Source organism: Alternaria conjuncta, assembly GCF_024043145.1.
Source record: "Alternaria conjuncta strain BMP 0040 chromosome Unknown scaffold_4, whole genome shotgun sequence".
In the NCBI taxonomy this organism is placed as follows: domain Eukaryota; kingdom Fungi; phylum Ascomycota; class Dothideomycetes; order Pleosporales; family Pleosporaceae; genus Alternaria; species Alternaria conjuncta.
Genome location: NW_026250093.1, coordinates 2315362 through 2340483, shown reverse-complemented (window position 1 = coordinate 2340483; position 25122 = coordinate 2315362). Strand labels below are relative to the sequence as shown.

Genomic DNA, 25122 nt, shown 5'->3' with positions numbered 1-25122 from the left:
TTCGGCTGATGAGCTCTAGTCATGATGACTCCGATATATGACCAAAACTATTCTGCCACGTCCTTCGCAATAGTCATCGCTGAGTACAAGATCTCGCATCGCAGGTTTCTTCCTTCTTTTTACAATCTCTTTTCGATAGACACTATCACGCGAATACCAAAGAACCAACATCACCTCACATCTTGTTTGTATCAACATACCATATCTTGCGCCCTGCCAGCATACGGCTATTCCTCTCCCATCCCTCACTCTCCAACATGTTCAACGCCGTCAAGAAAGTCCGCTCGTTCGCCACGTCAGTGGTTCGACCGAACGGCCTAATCCTGACGATCTTCTTGATACTTTCTTTGATCGCGGATGGCGCCGCACAAAGTTCTTCGCAAACGGCCTCAGCGGTTTCCCAGGCGGCCTCTGCGGCTTCTCAGGTGGCCTCTGCAGCTTCTCAGGCCAGCTTACAAGCTTCCTCGCAAGCAAATCCTCAATCACCTTCCCAGACCCTCGCACAAACAGGTTCTCAGGCTTCAGGGACCCTCATTCCTTCGTCCACCGATTTAACAGCCTCCATCGACGACTCATGTACTCCAGATCTTCAAGATACGATAAACCAGGCACTGCGAGATCTATCGCAGATGGTGTTGGATACTGTCAAGGACAAGACGGATCATAAAGATGATTCTTCTTCTCCGGACATATGGGGTCCTGGGTCCGAGGGAAATGTGACTTTCGTCCACAACAGGTTTGAGCAATTTGCGCAGAACCCTCCCGAATTTCAAGGCCGCTGCAGTTTGGATAACACAGATCCAGCGTGCAGCAGTCCACTCACGATAGGAGGCATTGGAGAATCAGGACCGGATGAGAGGCGAGACTCTGGAGCCAAACTTGTGTTCTGTGGCGATTTCTTCACACTTGCCCCACTAGATCATCAAATTCAGAGGATGATCAATCATCCCACAGATGTCCGGCCTCGATACAATTTGGGTATTCATCATGAGAATCAGGGTGAGCCTATCGTTGAAGACTGCAGCCCCATAGTACATACGCTGATAACGCTTAGCAACTACACTGCTTCGCACATTGTTACACTATCTCCCACAATCTGACGACCTCAACTGGCCACTCTTGGATCTCTGGGTATACGCCTCGCAGAAAAGCGGTGTTGGGATTGTAGACAGGTGGTCCGCGTGCTACGGGATATTCTGCGCGAAGGTCCTGGCTCGAGTAAACGATGGTGTCCATGACTGGGCATCAGTCAACGGTATGTTATACTGTACATCCAGAAGCGTTTCATGAACTAATGGATCTAGCGGACAACTATGCTCTATTCGCGCTATCTAAGTACCTAGCACCTAGGATCGCTGGAAAGTTCGCTTTCCTTCCGGATGTGGCGGGGAAAGCATTCGGATATAACGAACTTGCAGTTCCCTTCAGCGGCGACGATGGCGCCTCAATCCTTCTGAATGAGTTCTTTAGTCAACGTACGCAGTCTCAGCCAAACTACAACGTGTCTCGACTGCAGCCTGATAAAAGTATTCATATTGAGAATCTACTCCGTGCGGATCAAAAGGCCGACATCACAAGAATGCCTTACGTTAAGAACATGCCAGACAGCCCTGGAACGCAAAAGAATCTTCAGTCTATCAAGGCTTTTGGTGAAGCCTATAAGGATCAGTTGGTCAATATGGACGCGAACCGCGATCTCACCTGCTTCGGCAAAGATTCGGATAACCATCCCTACGCGAAAGACTTTGATGGAAACAAGGCGGTCGAATTCGCCGGACAGTTCTGTGAAGACATCATCAAAACGTGGGACGTAGCAACCCCAGTTCCACCAGCTGTGCGGGATACTTCGGACTTTCGTAACGCTAGTAGAGTATACTCACTCGAGGGAACAAATCCTGAATCACATCTCGGATTCTTTGCGGTCGCTGATCCCGCGTTGTACATACAACCTCGGAACATTAGACAGTTCTTTGAAGGAGCAACGGATGAGGCCAAAATCGACCACTGTCGCTTGACGTACAAAGACATTATACGCAACGTAAGATACCAGTCTCATCTCGAATGCATCGTAGTCCAGCTACTAACTACCCCAGTGCGACACGGATGCCACCAAAAGACGTGGTGGTGTACTAAAACTGAACGACCGCCTCTACGGTGTCTATACCACTCCGGATGACCGAGAAGGCAATCTACCGTGGCTGACTGACTACGTTCCTCTCGGAGACCTCAAGTGTTCGGATTACAACCACACGAGCTACTGGCGTATAGCAACATCTATCGAAGGTACATCGGATACAAAGGCACCCGTCGATATTACCGAGACGGAAAGACTGCGTAAGATCTGCTCATGCTGGTACTCTGCTTTTCCCTTCACCTCGGATCTGTTCTGCAAACGCTCTGCGCCACAGTGTGGGGATCTGGAGACCGATGACAAGAGGAAAGCGGCGGTTTGGGACAAGTTTGCCTGCAAATCATAGGCCTCTTGCGATGTCTTTAGGGTAGCGTTGTGGGCATAACTCTTATCTCACAGAATGGACGGGTGCAATGTACCTATGTGATATCACTCAAGGCCCGTCCACCAATTGATAGGAAAATACTAAACACCCTAGAGCTTACATCAACGTCAGCTTACTTACTTTGCATGCTTTAATCTATCTTAACACATTCTACACACCTAGTATAGGCTCTAATATTTCTAATGTTTTAACGTAATTTTATTACTAAGACGCTAGTCTCTAAGTAAGTTTCTTCTTATAATTTTACTTTAGTATTTTATTATTTTTATTAACTTATACTTACTAGCTACTTTAAACTATACTTATTTAAGTAAATTAAAGCGCTTACTATATCTAGTAATAATAGTATTACTAATACTAATCTTTTTTATATATATACGCTTAAGCTACTTTATCTTATATTAGCTAAAAGTACTATTAATATACTTTATAAGTAGCTAGTTTAAAGTATTAATTTCTAGCTAAATAAAGTTAACTTTATTATAGTTAATTACTATATACTATTAGTAGCACTTTAAGTATTATTATTACTTATATTACTTAAGCTAACTTTTTAGTAATATAACTTAACTAGCTTAATTATTTAGCTATTATCTTATACTTTAGTATTATTATATTTTTTAATAAGCGCTTTAGTTCTTATAATTATTTTTATTACTTTTAGTAACTAGCTACTAAAGTACTATTTTAGTAGTAGTAATAAGTATACTTACTTTTAGTTAAGAACTAAAACTAAAATTTTAAGCTAAGTAAATATATTAATAGAGAGTTTAAATAAAAATAGTATACTATAATAAAAAATAATAATAGTACTTTATATACTTAAACTTTAACTATAGTTTTATAGTATAAGCTATTTTATTTTAAAGTTATTTTAAAGACTTATTACTATACTATAGATATATATAAAGATATACTAGCTTAGACTTAGTTATTAGTAAATTATAGTTATTATATACTTAACTACTTAAAGTACTATTAAAGTTATTATAATTAGATTATTATAAAACAAGCGCGTAAATAAGAATACCTAGTATAGGCCTTTTCTTGTATAAGGTGCGTCTGTCTTATGTCTACATAACAGCGACGTATAGCTCCTGCCCGTCCGGAACGCCGCGCGTTTTAGCGTCGCGCTAGCGAAGAGCTAACGGAGGTTGTGCGCGCCGGCACCAGCCACCTTCGCCTCAATAAACTCGAGCAAAGATGCGCGCATCCGACTCACTTGGTCGTTTTCAACATTCTTTGCCTCGATCTTTGGAATTCACGAGTGATTTGCCGCTGCAGATGATGAAGTGCAAATGTGTACGAGGGTCGGCAGTCGATCACGGAGATCCCGCTGGCCATCCGATGCCTTCCCGCTTCCCGCAAAAAGCAAGGTGAGACGCTCATGATACGAAAGCTCTGCGCGGGCTCAGCAAGGCCATCGAGACGATCCTCGCGACCGCGGTCTTCCGGGCTTCGCGCTGGAGCCTGATTTTTTTCTGCGAGAAACTATAAGTGTGAGGGAGGTTGGAATGTCCAAAACGGTGTTTGCGACCGCCGTCTCCGCTCTTGCCGTCGCTACTTACGGAGGTAAACGTCAAGGCTGCCGTCTTCGAGATGGACGTTGACGCCGTGAAAAGGCGAGCTGATTTACGTTATTGCAGGAGATACCTACCGATATCTAGCGCCACCATGCTACACCCAAATCTTGACCGACTTGTGGGAGGATGACTTCGGTGGCTAGATAAGCACAGCCGTAGTTCTCAGCTAATACCTGTTTGGAGGTCCTTCGAAGAAAGGCTGGATCCCACAATGCGCATGCGCAATACCACAGCGACGCGACATTGGTCAGCCGGGTCTATAGGCGAGCCTGCAATGCATCCACATTCTATTGCCGTGTGCTTTCCGCCGGAATTGTCTAGACTAACGTTAAGAGGCTGCTCAACCCTCGCGATCGCCACGAATCACATCCATGATATAACGGCAGCACTCACTCTGCATGGTCGAAGAAGATGCGCAGCTTACCTTGCGTTGCAGCGCATGTACGGCACGATTCTCAGCCTTCCTATAATCACGTTCCAGGCAGACATAAAGATTGAAAAGATGCCTGGTTTCTTCGAGACGAGCCCGCACCGGCTTACTTATCCCTGATTCTGCTATCCACTCAGAATGATGCGGCCAATAGTCGACTTACTGACTAAGATGGTGAGGTCTCTCCGGTCATGTCTGGGACTGGGTCCCAAACACGCATCCCGTACGTCTAGCAATAAATGACAATGCAATCATGAAAACCTAACTTATCGTCTAGGTATCTCCAAGCATACGACAAACAGCTCGAGCACGGGAGGCCCCGATACCAATATCTCGATTGAGGATGTGCCGATTACAGGTAGCGGGATTCAAAATCTGTCCGCGGATATCTATAACGCTCTTTGCGACAACTGGGAAGACAAGAAATTCCTCCCCAACGACGAGATGCGCCATTTTGCCTCCGAAGACAGCATTCAATCCATTTTCGGTGCCGTGAAAGCCTTTGCGAGCATGGACGACCTTGTAAGGTTCATCCAGAACGAAGCGCTGCGGCTGTTCCTGATCCTCGTCCTGATGGAAAGAAAATCTTTAGAGCGGGAACTCAAATCTTTTCAAGACAACGGGTTTGATGATCATGCACTACCAATCAGGTTCAATAGAGACAATACAGCATCTGCTGTGCAGGGGCCGGATCAAAGTAAACGGCACTGCGTTTTTCACCATTGGGAACGCGGCGAAAAGGAACTCTTTGCCAGTTACCAATATCGTTTCACGGCCCCTGTTTTTGGCACGACTGAATTCCATCAGCAAGTTCCTGTGGGGCAATGGTTGCCTTTCTTGGAGGTAGCACCACAACCCGCGAGCAGTGGGTACTTTGGAGAGGTTACGAGGACTGTCATTCACGCTAAGCACATCGATCCGTCATCGAAACTGTCGACGTTCATTTGGACCTCTAAGGAACCTGATCAGGATGGGAAGCGTCTGCAGATGGATGCGATAGTAATCGCAGTCAAGAAAGCTAAGGAGGGCGATGAGGACCCCAATCCCAGCTACAGCCGCGCCGCATTCTTCGATAAAGAAGTGGAGAATCTTGACCGGCTACGGAAATACAACTCACCGCATCTCATCAAGCCCATTTCAGGCTATCGACACGGCAATAACAGATGTCTCATCTTTCCCTGGGCAGATGGAGGCAACTTAGGCGATTATTGGAAGCAATTCCCAAGTCATGCGGGAAACAAGAGCCGTGTTCTATGGCAGATTCGACAGTTCGTAGGAATCTGCTCTGCATTGGAAGCACTTCACAATGATAACATCCGACACGGAGATCTCAAGCCAGAAAACATCCTTTGGTTCGATCGTAGCAATATCGATGGAGGAACCTTGCAGATCGCAGACCTCGGTCTTGCTGCTTTTCATGAGAAGGAACAACACACTCAACTTCGTAAATCTGGGACCAAAACACCGTCAGGCACCTCTCGATACGAACCGCCAGAAATGGATCAACAGCGTCGCACACGAGATCCACATGACCCTCAATCACCGAAATACGGGACTCGGTCACGCCAATATGACATCTGGTCTTTAGGATGCGTTGTCCTCGAACTCCTCATATGGCTTGCTTGCGGCCCTAGAGATGTGGAAGTGTTCAGGGGAGACACTTTGTATTTCTGGCAGAAGGCTTCAGAACGCGAAGATGGCGAATACATGGTGCACGAACACGTCGTCGCGGTCATGGGCGCCCTGAGCAGATATTTCAAACCCGGTTCCGCTTATGAATGCATCCTCCAGCTGGTAGAAACCCGGCTTCTCGTCGTCAAAGTCTCACGAAATCAAGAACATGTACCGGAAGACTGCCGAGGAAGCGCCACCAAAGTACACGACTGCTTTGCCGAGATCTCTCAAAGATGTCAGACTGATGAGACCTTCCTGTCGCCTTCTCCAGATAAGCTTAGATATTTTCAACCCGATCCCAACGCGACACGGCGGGGTAGCGTCCAACGCAGTGAATTTCATGAAAAGAACGGTAAGCTTGCGGTGCCTAACCAACGACTTGCTGCCAAGCCTACTTTGGGTCCATTTCAGACAATAGCAGAGAGTACGACTGCTGAAGCAGCAGGCAGTCTGGAGCCAGAACTGCCAGATGTCTTTCAACTCACTGTTCGCAAGCCGACCTTCAGGCAATCTGGCGACAACCTGCATAGTCAGGTGTCACAGGCCTCCAATCATCAAGAAGTACGTCAATCTTAACATCGTGTCTGAAGAGTATCTATAGAGAATGAACTAACACAACATTGATAGTATGTAAGCTTCGCTACTCGTCATGAAGGTTCGATGCGCTACTAATCAGATCCGTCGCAGAATTTCGGTGACCTGGCTCAGAGCTCAAGCAAAATCAACGATGACTGGACGTCCTTTCCAGACAATGACTTTGCTGCAAGATATTTTGATACCATCGGGTGGGATAAAGCTGTCCCGATACCAAACAGTGTTCATGATGGCCGTTGCAAGCACTGCTACTCGAGTGATTCAATGGATTTGTTCGACACGGCATGTGATCTTGAAGTACTGCAGGAGAAGGCGAGGGCCTGCGAGCTTTGTAGCATGCTTCAGGACGCATTGAACACTCAGCATTTGAGAGCACCAGGAGTAGTCAACCTACGCCGCGATACTGCTCACGTAGGTATCAAAGACGGGCCCAATCTTCTCTCTTTGTACTGCGAGCCAGGTAAGATTCCTTCTCTCAGACATTACTAAACGCACTGACGTGCGTAATGCAGATTCAAAAGTACCAATTCCTAAGGGCGCACAACTGGGCCTTGCGCAGCTCTTCGATACAGACACGGCCGAATTCTATGCGCTTTTGAAGGGGTGGATCCAAGTTTGCGACAAAGAGCATGTCCAGTGTCGACGTACTGATGAAACATTGACTATGCCGACTCGTCTCATAGAAGTGGGCAGACAGCTTCGCCTCGTCGAAACAGCAGACATCGAACCATCGCGATACGCGGCCCTAAGTCACTGCTGGGGGAAGTTAGAACCGCACCAGAAATTCTGCACCTACAAGAACAACTTCACGCACCGCAAAGAAGGGATTGACTTCGAGGCCCTGCCACGTACGTTCCGCGACGCAATCACTGTGACACGGAGACTTTGCGTAGAGTACATCTGGATCGACTCGCTATGCATCGTCCAGGACGACAAAACGGATTGGGAAAGCGAAGCGAGCAAGATGGAACAGGTGTTCAGCGCCGCATTCTTCACAATTGGCGCAAGTTCAGCCGAATCATCGCTCCAAGGGTTCCTTGCCAACCGCAAGCCTCGAACAGTGTTGAAGGTACCTAGTAATACATCCGGGATGATGTATGCCTGTTTAGATACCGACAACTTCCATAACGATGTTGAGCTCTCGCCGCTTAACAGCCGAGGCTGGGTACTGCAAGAGAGGGCATTATCTCGTCGCACGATGTTCTTTACTTCGAAGCAAGTCTACTGGGAGTGCGGTGGTGGGATACACTGTGAAACTCTGACCCGTCTTAAAAAGTAAGTCTGCGGAACGAATGAAATAGGTCGCTGTCTAGTTTGCTTAGCTAATCATCCGTCGCAGTTCGAGAGGGGCTCTTCTGGGTGATGCCAACTTCCCAACGACCGCCGTTGGACACTACAAAGACGGTAGGCAGCTCCTCATACAAGATCTGTACGAACGATACTCGGGTTTAGCCTTCACCGAGCCTGCGGATCGATCCGTCGCTATACTAGGGTTGCAAAAACGACTTTCGCACGCTTTCAACATGAAAGCAGCTCACGGACTCTTCGATGCGTACTTTTCTCGAGGCTTGCTATGGAAACGCCGCAATCCGCAGCGCATGGAGCGCATTCCCCAAATACCTGACCGAAAGGTTCCCAGCTGGTCATCACTGTCGAAAGAAGGGAAGATACAGTACTTGGATGCAACTCATGAGTTGAAGTTCAAAGAGGTTGATTGGGCTGACGACTTTAAAAGCCCCTTCGTGACCTTGAAAGATACCCCCGATGAGAACAAAATATTTAAGTTTTCGGGTTTGGCTAGGGAGATGAATCTCTCGACGAAAGACATGGCGATAGGCATCAGGTTTGACGATGATGTGGATTTCGAGGCAAAAGGTCTTCGATGCGTTGTCATTGGAAGAGATAGAATTGGACAAGGGCAGGTGAGCCCAAAGAACCACGTGCTGGTGATTCATCAATCGCTGAACGACAAGAGGGATCTTATCTGGGAGAGAGTTGGAGTTGCGTCACTCGACTCCAGTGTCATCAAGGATGAAGGATCATGGGTGGATATACATTAGCCGCATGCCTATCGACTCACACGTTGTAAGCCAAAGGCGTTTGTGGTATGATGGGGTGCTAGATATATCGCCTCAGAGACGTTTAAGATTGACTGTATTGATTGAACTTGTTCTTGATAAATTCTCATGAAAGTTGAGCACCGCATTGTACCAAAAGAAACGCTTTACACCAGATGCTGCTAATCTCGATAGTTAAGAATCCCTTTTGCCGAAATACTCTTCTCTTCTCTCGACTTGCCGCTGCACGCAACGCTCCTCACTAACGCGGCGGTTGACATCGCACAAGATCTCCTCGGCATTTTTGAAATCTTCTAACCTCTGCTGATACGTCTGTGGCTCGATCGTAGACTTGCGAGGCATTTTGTCATCGGTTGAGATCGTCTTCTCTTTCTGTGTCCATGTATCAGCGTGGCCTTTGAGACTATCCGCTGTGCTCACGGTATTGCTTTCGTGACTTCGCGCATCGATGTAGATGACGTATATGTTCTTTCGCAGCGAAACGCGAAATTGGTCCTTCCCCACGTTCTTTGCAAGGCTTTCCGAAAGATCTCGAGGATGTATGCGGTCGGTATGTTCTGTGTAGACCTTCACACTCGTGTTTTCGCGTACGCTTCTTAGATGCCATTTGGACATTGAAAATGATCAGGATATGAAGCCAAAAGGTTTTGATGGCGAAGAGGCAAAACTGAGCGAAGAGACAATACCTAGGTAAGGACATATAAACCCACGTGGCGAGCGCTAGCAGACGTAGCCGGGTCCAGGGTACGGGCGATGTCCGCGTATTATAACTGTCAGAGGGGACAGGTTGCGCCTGACTGGATAACGCCAGCATGGGGGCTGTCTGAGCTTTCACCGGTTGCGGCCACGGGGCTGTGCTGATGCAACAACATATTGATGGCGCAACAAGGCTTACCCAACCAAAACCACTCAGCCTTCCCTTTATAAATCAGGCATCAGAACTACCATTGCACTGTTTAGGAAATGCGGTCAACCCCTGTAAGGGTAGGGTGAGAGTGTTCGCAGCGCGACATAGGTGACCTTGGGATCTGTCGCGCGGTCTGCCGCCAGCATGACTTCAATCAGGCTTCTCGAACGGCTCGTACTTCTATAAAACTTATTGTCTCAAATTCCTGGTCCTTCTAGGGTTTATTGGGGGCTCTCTCAGAGTCAGCTTTCGCCGCAGCGGGACTGTATTCATATGTATTGGAGAGTTCAAAGCTCATCCAAGCGACTTTGCTCCGGATCCGTAACAGAATACACTCCAAGAGCCGAAAGTCTGAACCATTCTAGGAACGTCTTTTACCCCATAAAATGCTTCCTGGAATACTTAAGACTCACCTGGGGCACGGCGCACTCTTCGTCATCGGCTGATCGACTCATGGGCGGGTATGTGGGGCTGTGCTGGTTTTGAGCCGTGCGCCATTACATGCAGTGTTCTGGCCCCAACGCCAATCATATTCGAGACAGATGAACAGGTGCTTGCACATCACAACCTTGTCGCCTACCTGCAATGAGCGAACTGGGGGAGGCGGCCAGTGCCTAATGGGCTCAAGATGTGCAAAATTCCGACCGCTAGACAGGCTTAAAATCTATTCCAGGCCCGATCAGTACAGACTCAAGAGCGATTATTTGGGTGCGCCAATCTCACACTCCACTGAATTCTTCGACTGCGCTCAGTCATAATTGAAAGGACCGGCCCTTCTGAGCGTTATGTGAACAGACCCGAGTTGGTGTTCCAAAACACTGAGCAAACGTGAACGAGAACCAATGTGTGGGAGCTATGGTTGCACACATAGCGCTGAAGATGGACACTCTCCACTACGATACGCATGTCGATAGAACCGCTCAGCCCTCCGACGTATCACGCTCACGTCACCAACGAAACGCAACCCTACCTTTGACCTCAGGTCATCTCGAGACTTATTTCAAAACCAGAAGGCCACTTCACTACGACAACGAGTTTGGCGGTGGCCCGGATATCTTCATCGCCGACGTTAAAGGCGAAAGTCGCCCAGCACACGATGATGACTACGGAAATGGGCAGATCACTGGTCTGGAAAGCAGTCGGAGCGATGAAGAGTCTTCGATCCACAAAGTTGAAGATATGGGCTTCGAAGCAGCTGCAAACCATCGCCTAAGGGTTTCCTCGATACCAAGCGACTACGATTCCATCGTATCCAATTCTCTTGGAGAAGTGTTTCTCGAACGCGAGCAACGCCAAGCCGCTTACATGCAGAAGCCGCCAGAAGCGACGTCTGTACAGTGTCGCCTACGGAAACAAACGGAAGAATCCTTGGACTCGTGTCAGTCTGACGAGATGTCGGCGCAATATCTGCCCATGGATTCGTTCGAAACTATATTTAATCTCAAATCGATCGTGTTACTCTTGGACGAAATCTACAGTCCCGCAACAGTTAGAGAACTGCAAGATAAGTTTGCTTGTATAGTAAATGCAAGTTCGGGTAGGAGTCGGCGTCGAATCTTAGGGACTTTGGTCTTCATGAAACAAGTTCATCATATTGATGACTTCATACGAGAAGACATATGGGACGACCAGCTGCCGCTTGACGGCTTAGCAAGTGGGAGCAAGGGGTGGGTCAAACTTCGAAGCTCAGAACGTCGATGCTTAATGGCGAATTGGGATAGAAGGGACATGGACCTCTTTTGCCTTTATCAGGAGATCTTCTTCGTTCCTTTCTTTGACATCAAAGACGACCGACTATGTTCGTACGAGTTCGGGTCGAATGTTCGGCTTCCCTGGAAGACTTTCGAGTACAAGTCTAGTGGCGGATTTGGTGTTGTGCATAAGGTTTAGATCCATCCACACCATCACAACTGTCCATCATCCAATGTTAGTCCCTATTCCGTACATTGTCATGACTGATACTAAGCCCTACAGTCCCAGGTCAATCCAATGTTTGCTTTGAAAGCTATACAGGCCGAGGATCACAAAGCCTACAGAGAAGAACTCTCTGCACTCGAGAAAACCTGCACGCAATTACAGAAAGAAAAGCATTTGATCAAGCTTCTTCTTACATTTCAACACGGATCGCAGTATTACCTCCTCTTCGAATGGGCGGACGGCGACCTCGCACAGTTCTGGAAAAGATATTCCTCAAGACCACCGTCTATCCTGGACGAGAGATGGGCTGCCGAACAATGTTTGGGCCTTGCAAAAGCAGTCAGTCGAATTCATGGGCTTACTACATGGCAGATGAATGAAAGGTCATCCTCATTTAGTTCGCTTATCAAAGCCGAGCGCCATTGGGGAAGGCATGGAGACATCAAGCCTGAGAACATCCTCTGGTTTCAGAACCACGGACGTGATCCTAATCTCCTCGTGATATCCGATCTTGGTCTCACGCGCTATCATTCCCAATTCTCGAAGTCGGTTGTTCCGCGCTCAGATATCGATGGCCATACTCTGGCTTATCGACCGCCCGATCTCGATATGGACGACAAGATCTCCCAAAGATACGATATCTGGTCCTTGGGATGCGTATTCTTAGAGTTCTGCGTTTGGTACCTCCAAGGGTATGATGAAGTTGCGAAATTCAGTTTCGATAGGGAGGACGAGGACATGATCACTTACGAACATCTGTATACTGACAAGTTTTTCAATATCGAGCAGACGGAAGATGGACACAAGGAACCGCGCGTGAAAAAGGCTGTTCAAGAGGTAAGATTACCGACAAGAAGCAGAAGCTGGTACTAAATTTCACACAGCGATTGGAAACATTGAAGTGCTTGAGTGCGCAGACTACATTTGCGAAAGAATTGCTCTACATTATTGAGAAGAAGATGCTTCGATGCGCACCCGGTGATCGGGAAATGATTAACGTTATCAAGACTGATCTTTCGGAAATCCTGCATGCCATTTTGAAACAATCAAATTCCGAAGACGTCTCACAAGATCTTGCTGGCATCAAAAGGGACAACTCTGCCCCTTCCTTAGACGCGCCAAGGAATATAAGCATTGAAGACACGCGCCAGTCAACCACCGAGAGCCCAGATTCGCCCACAGAAGATGACAAGGACGACGGTATCGTTATGCGCACGAGGTCTCAAAGACTGACACGTGAGAATCGCGAGCGAAGTGAGGTTCGTCAAAATCTCGCACCGGGCACAGATGCGCAGGCCGCGTGGGCAACACCTGCAGCGGATGCAGCAACGGAGACACCCCCTCAGAGGACGAACATCCAGCCCTCGGAAGAAGTGCTGGAGCCGGGACAGACGGAAGCATCGCACGGGCACACCGCTGGCTCTGGTCTACATGAATCCTCGGCCACAACTACGAAGAACAGGATAAGGCAACGTGTTAGCCAAAGGTCAAGGAAGTGGCTCCGAGAACATTTGATACAACTCAAACGCATGTGGAAAAGTTGAGGCAATGTCCAGTCTGTGCAGCGATGGTATATGAAGTTCATTGGTACTTGTAGTGAAGCTCCCCGATGCGATGTTAGAACAGATGTTTAGTACCGGGTGGGTTCGGCTGCCGTTAGATCTGCGATAACATCAAGGTGGAGTGCAATACACTTTTTACAGCACAACAAAGCTCTTACCTTCCAATAAGCTCTCTGGTTTTGATATGTTACTTTTTACCCGTCTGTCTCATGTCCGCATGACATCAACGTATAGCTCCTTCCCGTCTGGTACGTCGCGCGTTTTAGCGTTGCGCTAGTGGAAATGATGTTCGCCGGCGTCGGCCACGTCTGCCCCTCCGTCCATCACCTCTGCACCCGCAGGTACTCACACATCACGTCTCATCAGCCATTTCACAAATGCGGATACAGCAGCATAACATCTTGCCACTCGACTCAACTTCGAACATGGCGCAGGCGCCGTTGACTTCATCGCACCCACGTGCGCAGCGAATTCACCTCGGCTTGTAGAACGATGGCGCAATACGGGGTCACGCTTGCAGCCACCACGCTTGCAGCCAGGTACCAGCCGTCCTTGGTTCAGGCACGGCAAACGGCTGGGCATGAGGACGCTACGAGCGGTTGTGGCAATGTGTATGCTATCCCTCATCCATCTAGTTTTCCGAGGTTGCATTGACGGATACTTGCCAACGCCTCGCGCTGATTGGAAGCTTGCATTCTAATACGAGTACCGGCAGGAGGAGGGTGTAGGACCCGCTCGGAGCGACCCTCCCTTCTGATCCTTCACAACTGCTGCGGATACTAGTAACGCGGAAAAACAACGTCCATACAGTAGACCGAACAGCGCCAGCACATGTGTGCAGGAAGTTGTGGTCCTCCTGCAGCAGGATTCTAGGTTGATTAGTATTCGACGGGCGGCGCTGGAGCTAACTGAACTTCTACCACCGCGTATTTACCAATGGTAAAGACCACGAGGATTGATCGCTCAGAAGCAGCTGGACCCTTCTTGATCAGCGACGAACCGGCAAAGTTCCCTGACTCATAGGGATTTTCTACGAGTCTAGACACTGTCGCTACGCGCACAAGTTCAACCCTGGGGAGCTGCCAGTGACGATCACCACGATTAACACGCATATCTACTGGCCATTTACCTGGACTACGAACAAACACCAGAATAGGTGGACTATGCCCTTGCAATTCCCGAGCTCGCCAAGAGGGTAGAACGCCAAACTACCGGCACTACAAGAAAGTCGGCGAATAGAGAGAGCCATCGCAAAAGCTCCTATCTGCTAAGCGCCCCTCGATATTAGAAGATAAAGGTCTTGGCTCTTGGCAGCGGGACACATGATGAATCAGGAAGGTATGGTAAAGAGGTGTGTATGGCTTCTGCATGAACGGATATGCCCGTGCGGGGTTATTCCCTAAGGCTGGCACATTATCCGACCAGCTCGCTTATCTACCCCTACCGGATCTCTGTCGTATCTCAACCTCCTTCCTGAACGGATTCGCGTACCTGGATAGCGTAGGGGTGCTTGCAGACCGTTAACTTTGGTGTTAAGAGCTGCTACATCGATAGCTCGATGGCCTCCAGGGGCGAATCTCTTGTCAGGTGCCTGTTTGGGTGTAACACCGTGGGGGCAATGTCTTGTGAGGTGCCCTATGGGGTTTACCTTTCCGATACTCTTGAAACGTAGCACCCCGGGGTAAACATGCCTTGCAGCGGAAGAGGAAGGAGATATTCTGGTTAGCGGTCGATCCAATTTACAGCTCTTGTGAGGTGCCTTTTGGAGACTACCTTTCTGATACTGCAAGCACGTGGGACCACACCACGTAGCGGATGAGGAAGGAGGCAGTTCACAGCCGTGTATGCGAGCTAGGGCTCTATCTTGCACAGCAACGGACGACGACATGATGCAAGTCACGACGCCAGAGGTGGACGAAGAAGTATAAGTATAGGAGGGTATTCCCGTCGTTTTCAAATCATCACTCTCATCAGTGTCACTCACTCTACTACCTTCGCTCTCGCCTCTACAACATCAAACGTTCGGTATCTTCACCATGGTTCTCACCAACTTCCTCGCTGCCGTGGCAGTCTTCCTGCCCATCGTCTACGGTGCCCCTACCACTGCTGCCAACAGCCTGCACCCCGACATCCTCGCTGCCATGAAGCGCGACCTTGGACTTGATGCCGAGCAGGCCCACGCCCGTGTTGCCCGCGAGCTCAAGGCCACCGATGTCATCGAGCAGCTCCGTACCTCCACCGGTGCCTCCTTCGGTGGTGCCTACCTCGTTGACGGTGACCTCACCGTTGCCGTCACCGACGAGGCCTCCGCCTCTGAGGTCGAGGCCGCCGGTGCTAAGCCCCTCCTCGTCTCGGTCCCTCTCTCCAAGCTTGAGGCGGCCAAGGCTGCTCTTGACAACATGGACATCGAGTCCGCCAAGCGCTCCGAGTCTGGTATCGCCGCCTACTACGTCGACGTTGCCTCCAACAAGCTCGTCTTCGAGGCTCTCGCCGACAGCACCGAGTCCGCTGCCGACCTCGCCAAGAAGGTTGGTCTCGCCGACTCCGAGTACGAGGTCAAGACCGTTGCCGCCATGCCCACCGTCCTCGCTACCATCCGCGGTGGTGACGCCTACTACATCAACCGTGCCGGCCGCTGCTCCGTCGGTTTCTCCGTCACCGGTGGATTCGTCTCCGCCGGCCACTGCGGTACCACTGGCAACACTGCCTCCACCAGCGCCGGTGCCACCATCGGTACTTTCGCTGGTTCCAGCTTCCCCGGCAACGACTACTCGTACATCCGCGGCACCTCTGGCAACACGTACCAGGGCCGCATCAACAACTACGCCGGCAGCACCCTCCCCGTCTCCGGCAGCACCGCCACCGCCACCGGCGGCAGCGTCTGCCGCTCCGGTTCCACCACCGGTGTCTTCTGTGGTACTATCCGCGCTCTCGGCGCCACCGTCTCCTACGCTGAGGGCCGTGTCACTGGCCTTACTCAGACCAACGTCTGCGCTGAGCCCGGTGACTCTGGCGGTTCCTGGTACAGCGGTGCCCAGGCCCAGGGTGTCACTTCTGGTGGCTCTGGTGACTGCTCCAGCGGAGGTGTCACTTACTTCCAGCCTGTCAACGAGATTCTGTCTGCTTACGGTCTTACTCTTACCCGCGGTTAAACGCTTGGATGTGAGTTTGCTTTTGCCTAGCGATGGATGATGTGGTATGAATGTTTATGAGGGGGTTATGAGAACTTTTGAGTTGTATATAGTTTGATTGTTGAATCGCAGTTATGATACCTGGAAACCTGTTTGACAATTTGGTGATGTTGTGATCTTTGGGCGTGACTTTACTTTACACAGTAGGATCGGTCTTGCAATAATCTTCTTGTTGACTTGGACATCTCTTTTCGCCTCCTTTATATGCATGCTACTACATTACCGACGTGATCTCCTATTTTGCTACCAACTGCAAGATCAAGTTGTCCTCACATACCCTATAGCTAACTTCACCACACTTAACTAAGATCCTCTTCCGTCCGTCAAAGAGCCTCATCACATATTTCCTCCAGCTTTGCAGCCAACCCACTCCCTACCCATCACGAACAGCTGTTCTATGCTTTTCACCTCATATACGCCGTCTTACATCCAACATCCAACATCCAACCAAGCAAACACAGAAGAAGAAGAACAGACTAGGCAACATAGACAAACCAGCATATCAAACATGTCATATCTCAAAGAAGACAAAAAGGCATAGTCTTGTGCGAAAACCCAAGTGTGATACGTTCAAACTAAGGAAAGAGGTGTGTGCTCATCATGATATTTATTGTCTTTTCACTATCCCCGCGCCGCTTATCTCTCATATCGCCCTCTAGTATCCATATTAGATGGTCTATAGACATGTGGTGGATACTGGAGGGCGATGATTGTAGTCTAGTGTTATCACTACATTCATCGCCCTACAGTATCCACCATATGTCTATAGACCATCTCATCCATATACATATCTACCATCTATCATCAACCCTCTACCTTCCCAATCACTCATCCACCACATTACGATTACCGACTAGAACCCACTCCAACCACTTAGTCACCACGACGTCAAAATGCATGTTCACAATCACAAACACAGACAAGAAAAACAACTCGCAATCATATCCATCAAACGCAAAACATCACCACATCTCCAGACAAAAAGTGGCAATGCCATACTGGACATAAAAAAAAGTTTAATAGTGTAAAAAAGCCAACAGCGAGGGTATTGAATCGAGAAAGAGTTATGATACATGCAAGCAAACACGCGCCAGAACAAGGCCAACGCGCACGAGAACGGACGCCAAAATGCTCCAAAAGTTTGCTGAATAACGTCGTGAAACCAATAAGTGTGGTCGGGATGACAAAAAGCATTGATGAGAAGATGATACAAGGAAAGATGCTGCGTAGGACATATATAAACATGTAATTCTTTTACCGCAGCGTCCCTTGAACATCATCAACAGTCCTCTTGAGCACATCCTCGATCCTCCACCTGGGGGGCTTGGGCATCGTCTCCTTGTTATCGTCCGCGGCCTTGCTCATCTCGAGAAGGTCCTCAGGTTCCGCACCGCCAGCAACACCGCTGCTGAACTTAAGTTGGAGAAGCTCGCCGACCTGGTCGCAAGCCGTGAGCATACGGTCAAGATCGTCCTTGGTGTGCGCGGCGCTGACGCAGAAGCGGGCGCGTGATGAGACGAGGGGTGTAGCTGGGTAACCGACGACGACGACGGAGATCTTGCGCTTGAGCATCTCGTGGGAGAAGGCGGGCATCTTGGCGGGGTTGTACAACATGACGGGGATGATGGGCGAGTCGTCGTGGCCGTAGACGATGAAGCCGAGGCGCTTCAAACCGAGGCGGAGGTAGCGCGAGTTGAAGCAGAGACGCTGGAGACGCTCTTCACCTTGGCCGGGAACGATGGAACCGTCGATGATACGGAGAGCGGAGGAGATTTGCATGAGGACGGGTGGTGCGGGTGACTCGGCGAAAAGCATAGCGGCGTTGGAGGTGCGGAGCTTGTCGATGATAGGCTTCTCAGCGGCGATGTAACCACCGTTAGCACCGAAGGACTTCGTCAATGTACCCATGAGGATGTCAACTTCCGAGGGGTCGATGCCAAAGTAGTCGCATACACCACGTCCGCGAGGGCCGACACCACCGACAGAGTGGGCCTCGTCGACGAACAGGTTGAACTTGTACTTGTGCTTCAGGCTGATGATACCGGGGAGGTTGCACATGGTGCCCTCCATGGAGTAGAGACCCTCGACGGCGACCAAGATCTTCTTCCAGGGGCGGTGGGTGCGGGGCTGACCTTGCGAGATGGCTTCACGGAGCTTGCGCTCGAGATCGCGCATGTCGTTGTGCTTGAACATTGTCACCATGGCACCGGAGAGACGAGCGCCGAATCGGATGGAAGAGTGGTTGAGTTCGTCGGAGATCATGAGGCAGCCCTTTCCAACAATGGTGGGGAATGTGGTAGCGTTCGTAACGAAACCCATAGAGAAGACCATTGAAGCTGGCTTGCCGACAAACTTGGCGATGAGGTCCTCAACCTCGACAGTGAGGTCTGAAGTACCGCTGTCTGATCGGGGACTGGCCATTGAGATTCCGTATTTCCTGATGGTAGCTTCGGCGGCGTCTGCGCAGGGACCTTCTGATTGGGCAAATCCGAGGTAGTTGTAGGAGCTCATGTTGAGGGTTTCCGTGGTGGTACCGAGCATCTTGAAGGTGTTGTTGCCGTCGTCTGACTTGCGGTCAAGCACGGTGATGAAGCGTCCAGGGACACCGGTCGTGGGTCGCGAGAAGCAGTCGTTGATGCGCATCTTCAACCGTCTGGTGTAGAAGTTGTCGAAGTCGCTGTTGAGGGGTGCATATCCGTCCTTCTCCTGCAGATGGCTGTAGTGTTGCTTCCTGAAGCGCTTGCCGAAGAAGTCGCGAACATGTCCGAATACTATTAGGATTAAGTAGCTGATGTATGTGGTGAAAAGGAAATAATATGGCGGTTCGTCCTCGATGGGGTCGCCGAACTCGCCCTCGAACTTGCTGAGGTAGCGGTGCTTCTGGGAGCCAAGGGGACCGAATTGGGCGTGTGCTCGTGCGAGGCGGCGCTGCTCCTCTGGCGAAGGCGGCTGGAAGAGGGTCTTGGGCTCCGTGGGCATCTTCTCGCCGGTCGCGGTGGTCAGGTTGATGGTCGGGAGGGAAATTTGCGACGGTGAGGGGTTATTGAGCAGGGCCTGTTGCTGGGCAACGAATGCCTCGCGCAGGAGGGCAGCGTCGGTCCGGGACTTGGGGGAGCCACCGAAGAGGGATGTGAACTTGTTGCCCTTTGCGAAGGATTGTCGACGCGCTGGCTCGCGCTTCTCGGCGGAGGGATCGAGGGGGGGAGCAGGGGCGGTGGATGCGAACGGGTTGATGCTTCGGACAGGCATTGCAGCAATTGCTCTCGGACGGCGGTATTAGAGTAGGCAGGGCAGACGCAGGGAGGTGTAGGCTCGAGTATCGTCCCACGGCGGAGCTGGCGGTGAAGAATGCAGGAGGTCGCGGGAGGAGCTAGACGGGAAAGGGATCAGCAGGCGACTCGAGGAAGAATTGGCGGCACTGCGTGAGGATGTCGGCGAGCAGCGGCTGGGACAGTGGTGGGTGAAGGGCAGTCTTAGTAGGACTGTACTGACGCGCTCATGCACCCGGAGCGTGGACAAAGCCGGGGAGCGGCAGTGCCGGATAGCGTGCAGGAGATAGACGAAAGCTGGGAAAGAGATTGGAGGCTGGGATTGGGCAGGTGCAGCGGGAGGCCGCGGACGCTTGGAGGAAAAGGACCTACGTGCTGCTCGCGGTGCAATAAACAGAGGCTTGACTGGTACTGCGGAGTACGTGAAGGGCTGTCGCAACGCTTTTCGTGTTCCTGAGTGGCGCGGCCGTTTGCTGCGAACCACCAAGCTTCTGCGCCGCCGGTCGTGACGTAGAGATGGCGTGAAAGTCCTGGCACGATCAACACCAACGGGCAAGTAATGAGCGACAAGATGTGGGTGTGGAGCGAGAGAAGAAAGCTGGCACTTCACTTATCAGCGTCGAGGCAAGGGGTGGTGCAGTCGAAAAGCAGCGGCGAGCTGGTTGGCCCGACGAAACGTGAAATGAGCAGCCCCATTGTCCCGTTCGGCACCACGCCGCTTGGGGCACAACGTCAGGGGAACTCGATGCCGATCGCTGCCACTTCGCCCTCGAATCGCCCTCCTCGCCTGCCGAGCATCGCAAGCCTTGCCAGACTAGACCCGTACCTCGTCCGAGCCTGAAAAGCCTTGCGACTCGGGCCATAATCGCGCGGGTCCAGAGCTTGTCTGCGATGTGCCTGCGCGCCTGCGATGCCAACGGGCCTCGCCGCACGTCATCGACTACATCAAATTTCTGAACCCAGTTCTTGAGCAACGGTTCGGTCTGACAAGCCTGACATAATCACCGCATGCTCTGTCATCCACGCATGGCTGTCTGCTGTCTGCTGTCAGCCACGACGTGCTCGCCCACTGATGCCCACCTCTTGGCACGCTGTAAGCGTTGCGGCACTCACACCACCACGCATAGTCGACGATCTTATTGCAGTGCTATTTCCTTTTCCGGCTTCGCCTACACCATAGACTAGCACATAAGCACATGCGGCCACATATTTGAAGACGTCGTGCCGCCGTTGCGCAGCAGTCACCACGCGACAATTACACTCCTTACACACGCCTGTGTAGCATGAAATAACATGTTACAGCCTTCCAGCAAATGATTGGCCCTCCCGATTTTGTAATCATCCTGTGGAGGTTCAACGGGCTGGCCCGAGACCACTCTCATTAATGCGCTGTCAAATGGGCTGTGTAGCCCTTCCTAGTGCGAGGATTCGCTGTAAATTACGATGGACTTTCATCTCGCAACCGCAGATACGAGACAACCTGTCCATCGTAATTTCACTCTGCTATAACATGGCACTTCCCCGCTGCTTGACAGCTCTACACACCTCCGCATAGCACATTGCTGGCACCATCCCAGGTCGGTTCAAGTAATGTAATGTATTTGTTTACTGATCTCGAAGAACAGCTGTTTACCGGAGACCCCTTTGAAAGCTACATACTCAAGCACGCGCAGCGGCTCTGTAATCCACCACAACCCCCGCAGCTCAAGATCTCCTTAAAATGGCAATCCCTCCACCTGCCAGCCGAGCCCGACAAGAGAAAATTCCGAGATGCACGCAACATATGAAACAATGGCTAGCTCGCAACAGAAAAAGAAGAGATGATGAACAATGAAAAGAACAATCCAAAAGGAAAAAAGACGACCAGCATATGCCGCTGACGTCTGCCAACACCAGCGCAGGTTCCACCAGTCCGCCATTTCTCTGTATAGTTCCAAGCCTACCCAATCCTGAGCAACGCCGTGTTCAATAACCAGTCCCTGTATGGTGGTCGTTCAACCTGCGTTACGAAGAGTAGTGATGGAAAGTAGTGGAAGGGTGGCTTCCTGCAAGCGACGGGAAAATCCCATGGCTTTGTAGATCCAAGGATTTGAGACCAATATGTGAGAGATGACAACCACATTAAGTATGAGCGATGATGGAGAGCAAGAGCCGCAAATGCCCTGCCACTGTTCCAAGCGGCAGGACGTACGCATCGAGCTTCCTCGTAAGAAAGCAACCGCGACCGGGTATAAGAGCACGCAAAAGAATAATTGACAAACAGACGGTATTGTGCGGGCTGCTCATTGCATCTGGTGATGCTCCGGTGACATGCTTGACGGGTCTAACGAGCCGAATGACACCAGGTTCTGCATGTCCAAGTCGTCGACGTTGTCATCCATCATTGGTGACCGGAACGGCATGTTGAGATTTTGCTTGGCGTACATGTCTGTCATCTGCAGAGCCTCGTCGGACATGCCGTTGTCGTGCGACATTGGGTATACATCATTGTGGTTGTCACGACCGAAAGATCCCAGTGGTGGTGACTGGTTAGCAATGATAGGGTCAGGGTGGTTCATCGCCGGCATAGGTGAGTGGTGAGATGCAGAAGGTGGCGGGCCCATAGGTGTATGTACATAAGGAGGAATGTTGTACTGGCCATAGTTGGATGCCGGGATGTTGTCGTTCGATGGACCCGATGTGAAAAAGGAAGGCGTGCCGTACTCCGAAGGTGAGTTGGCGGTAGTGGCGGACATGGGGTACTGTCGGTAGTCCATGCCGTACCCTGCAGAAGTGTCGATGCTCAGGTGAGGGCCGATGGGGCCTGCACTCTGGGGCGTCGGCGCGAAGATCTCAGGGTTAGGAACATACGGCGACGGCTCTTGTTGAATCAAGAATGATGGCATCGGGTTGCGAAGCATAGAAAAGTCCATCGCAACAGGCACTGAACGACTTCGCTGGCGCTTGTGACCACGCGGTTGGAAGGGTTGAGGTGCGAGATGCGTCTCCTGAAACATGCCCATGTGATGCGGGTGCTGGAGGTGGTTTGGTTGGGACGCGGGCCGGTGGTTGATGGGCGAGACCGGTGCCGAGACGGCGAATGTGTTTGGGTCGAACATGTTGTGTCGGTTCTGAAACGACTCCAGTGAGACAAGTTTCGCCAACTGACCGCTCAGCACCTTCGGGTGGCCACCCAAATGGTGCAACATAATGTTTGATGCTTGCTGGTCCTCGGTAAAGTCGCCGCATTGGAAAAATCCTCCCGAACCGGAAGAGTCCATGAAAAAGTTCGGAGGGCGGTTGAGCTCGACAATCAGGCCTCCGGGGCGTTGCGACGCACCCTCGGCGTTTGCGGTCATGTCGCCATTCTCCAGTGAAATGTTCTTGATGTATGAGAATGGGTACTCAATCTTGTATCCTGCGGAGTCGTTGTTGATGTAGTAGGTGATGCAGCACTTCTCAGGTGAGTAGAATACCACAAGGTCCATGGCGCTCTGTCCAACTCGTCTCCAGCTACCGATGCTGAGGGAGCGGCAAGCAAAGTGGTGGATGACAACCTTGGAGTTGTTGGCATCGGTGTTGAGAAGCATGCCACTTCCGTATGGCATACCGCCTGCGCGTCCCAGGAAACTAGTGCCGATTGACTTGCCAGACTCCATGGCTTGGAGGGCAAGGTATCGTCGCATGGACTCTGGGATATCGTTGCAGTCATCACCGTTCTCGATGCTCTTCTTGGCAATGTTCTTGATCTTGGCACGCCTATGCAAATGTCAGTACTGTGCACAGGCACCATGCTGCTCGCTTTTCCTACCTGTTCTGGAACCAGATCTGGACTGAGCGCTCGGTCATGTTGATTTCCGAGGCAATTCTTTCGCGGGTAGCAGCAGTGGGCGTGGGGTTCTTGTTGAACTCCACTTCGAGTGTCACCAATTGGTCTTGAGTGGCCCTCTGTCTCTTCTGGTTGCGCTGCTGCTGGGTGAGGGTGCTCTTGCGCGGGGGTCGGCGCGGGGCAGAGCCCTGCGTCGGAGTCGAGGATGACGCCGGTGGAGATGGCGTGGGCGAGACCATTGCGTCGTCGTTTGACTGCATGTTGGGTGGTGGGGATGATCGGAGGGCGAGAGTTGGACTCGATTCGAAGCGGGGTCGGAGATATAGAGGGAGCAATCGAGCTAACACCTCAGTCTATCTTGGTTCGTAAAGTGTCGTGAAGTAATGGTCCAAGCAATGGTGGTGGGTGAAGATAGTGGAGCTATGCGAAGCTGGTAAGAGTTCAATGTCACGGGAGAAAGAATCCACGTGTGTGAGAAGCTCGAGACACCGTCCAGGCGCGTGTGAGAAGGGTCAAGGGTGAAGGAAGCTGCTGGCCGGGGAGCAGATGGATCGTCCGAAAGCGAGTCCAAGTCGACAAGAGTGAAGGAAGAGGTGCTAAGGAGCGGACAGACAAAGCCTAAAGGAGGGTTGTGAAGAAAGGAACGTGGGCAAAGGCCGAAAGGAGTGGCGGCACTTCGCAGAAGTCGACAGAGAAAGAGAAAGATGTAGGTACCACACCGACAGCAAAGGTGACGATAGGAATCCGGATAGAGGAGCAGGGCCTTGGATGTAAATGAGCGACCGTGGTTGGGAAAGGGGAGATTAAGGGAAGGGGCATTGAAGCCGGGGGGAAGGTGCGCGCCGGCTAGCTTAGGCTGGGCAGGGCGCTAGCTGGCCAGAGAGACGGTTTTAGCCCAACGGCACCACCGCTCGACGCCCGCCCTGGAGGCGCGAGACCAGTGGTGACGCACCAAAACGCTTATGTTCTGAAGCAAACCATGCTCGTCGCAACACTCTGACCGGATGTTCCTCCGCTCTACACCACGACACAACAGCACCAGCATCCGACGGTGCGCGTGCGGCGTGCTCTCTGCCCGCCTGCACGCGCTGCCCGCAATAGCTCCGATCAGGGGGACTACTGCGAGGTACCTCGGAGTCGCGCCACTAGAGACGTGACAGCAAGGGTCGACCGACAGGCTCTGTTCCAAGACTCAGGAGGCCTCCGCCTATAGGGCAATCCTTGCCGCGAGGCTGGCCGCGACAACAGACTCGCATCGCGATACCTGTCAGAACAGCGCGCATGAATGGTGCTCGTTTATCAAAAAAAAGGCCGCGAAGTCGTCGTCCTCATGGTCCGCTTTAGCGTGTTCCGACAGGCCAAACAACGCGCGAGCATGAGGCGCTACCGTTGTCGTGTTTGAGAAGCCCTGCGTCTTCGAGCGCTCACTACGGCAACGATCGGGCAAGGCACACCAGAGCGTGACTGTGAGCGTGAGCGTGAGCGAGAAGGCGCACCGGCAGGGCGTTGAAAGTATTCCTGGCACGCGTCTGTGTCGGTCGCACCTGGCCTGCATCGCCGTACGCGCCCGCATTCCTGGTGCTGACAGTGTGC

The 25122-nt window shown here is 51.2% G+C and overlaps 5 protein-coding genes across 5 annotated transcripts; 3 read left to right on the top strand and 2 right to left on the bottom strand.

Moving 5' to 3' along the window:
• Positions 1 to 1294: 1294 nt before the first annotated feature.
• J4E85_003651 (uncharacterized protein) lies at positions 1295 to 2477 on the top strand (the record flags this gene model as incomplete). Its single annotated transcript, XM_051467917.1, has 2 exons — positions 1295 to 2038; positions 2094 to 2477. The coding sequence occupies 2 exons, from the start codon at positions 1295 to 1297 to the stop codon at positions 2475 to 2477; spliced, it is 1128 nt and encodes a 375-aa protein (XP_051329076.1).
• Positions 2478 to 4720: 2243 nt separating this feature from the next.
• Positions 4721 to 8857, top strand: J4E85_003650 (uncharacterized protein; the record flags this gene model as incomplete). The annotated part of the gene is made up of 5 exons (XM_051467916.1): positions 4721 to 4752; positions 4832 to 6764; positions 6891 to 7257; positions 7310 to 8072; positions 8137 to 8857. 5 exons carry the CDS (start codon positions 4721 to 4723, stop codon positions 8855 to 8857), a joined length of 3816 nt encoding a protein of 1271 aa, XP_051329075.1.
• A 6440-nt stretch (positions 8858 to 15297) lies between these two features.
• J4E85_003649 (uncharacterized protein) lies at positions 15298 to 16413 on the top strand (the record flags this gene model as incomplete). Its single annotated transcript, XM_051467915.1, has 1 exon — positions 15298 to 16413. One exon carries the CDS (start codon positions 15298 to 15300, stop codon positions 16411 to 16413), a length of 1116 nt encoding a protein of 371 aa, XP_051329074.1.
• Positions 16414 to 17706: 1293 nt separating this feature from the next.
• LCB2 (serine palmitoyltransferase component) lies at positions 17707 to 19701 on the bottom strand (the record flags this gene model as incomplete). Its single annotated transcript, XM_051467914.1, has 1 exon — positions 17707 to 19701. One exon carries the CDS (start codon positions 19699 to 19701, stop codon positions 17707 to 17709), a length of 1995 nt encoding a protein of 664 aa, XP_051329073.1.
• Positions 19702 to 22003: 2302 nt separating this feature from the next.
• Positions 22004 to 23789, bottom strand: J4E85_003647 (uncharacterized protein; the record flags this gene model as incomplete). Its single annotated transcript, XM_051467913.1, has 2 exons — positions 22004 to 23459; positions 23512 to 23789. 2 exons carry the CDS (start codon positions 23787 to 23789, stop codon positions 22004 to 22006), a joined length of 1734 nt encoding a protein of 577 aa, XP_051329072.1.
• Positions 23790 to 25122: the final 1333 nt, after the last annotated feature.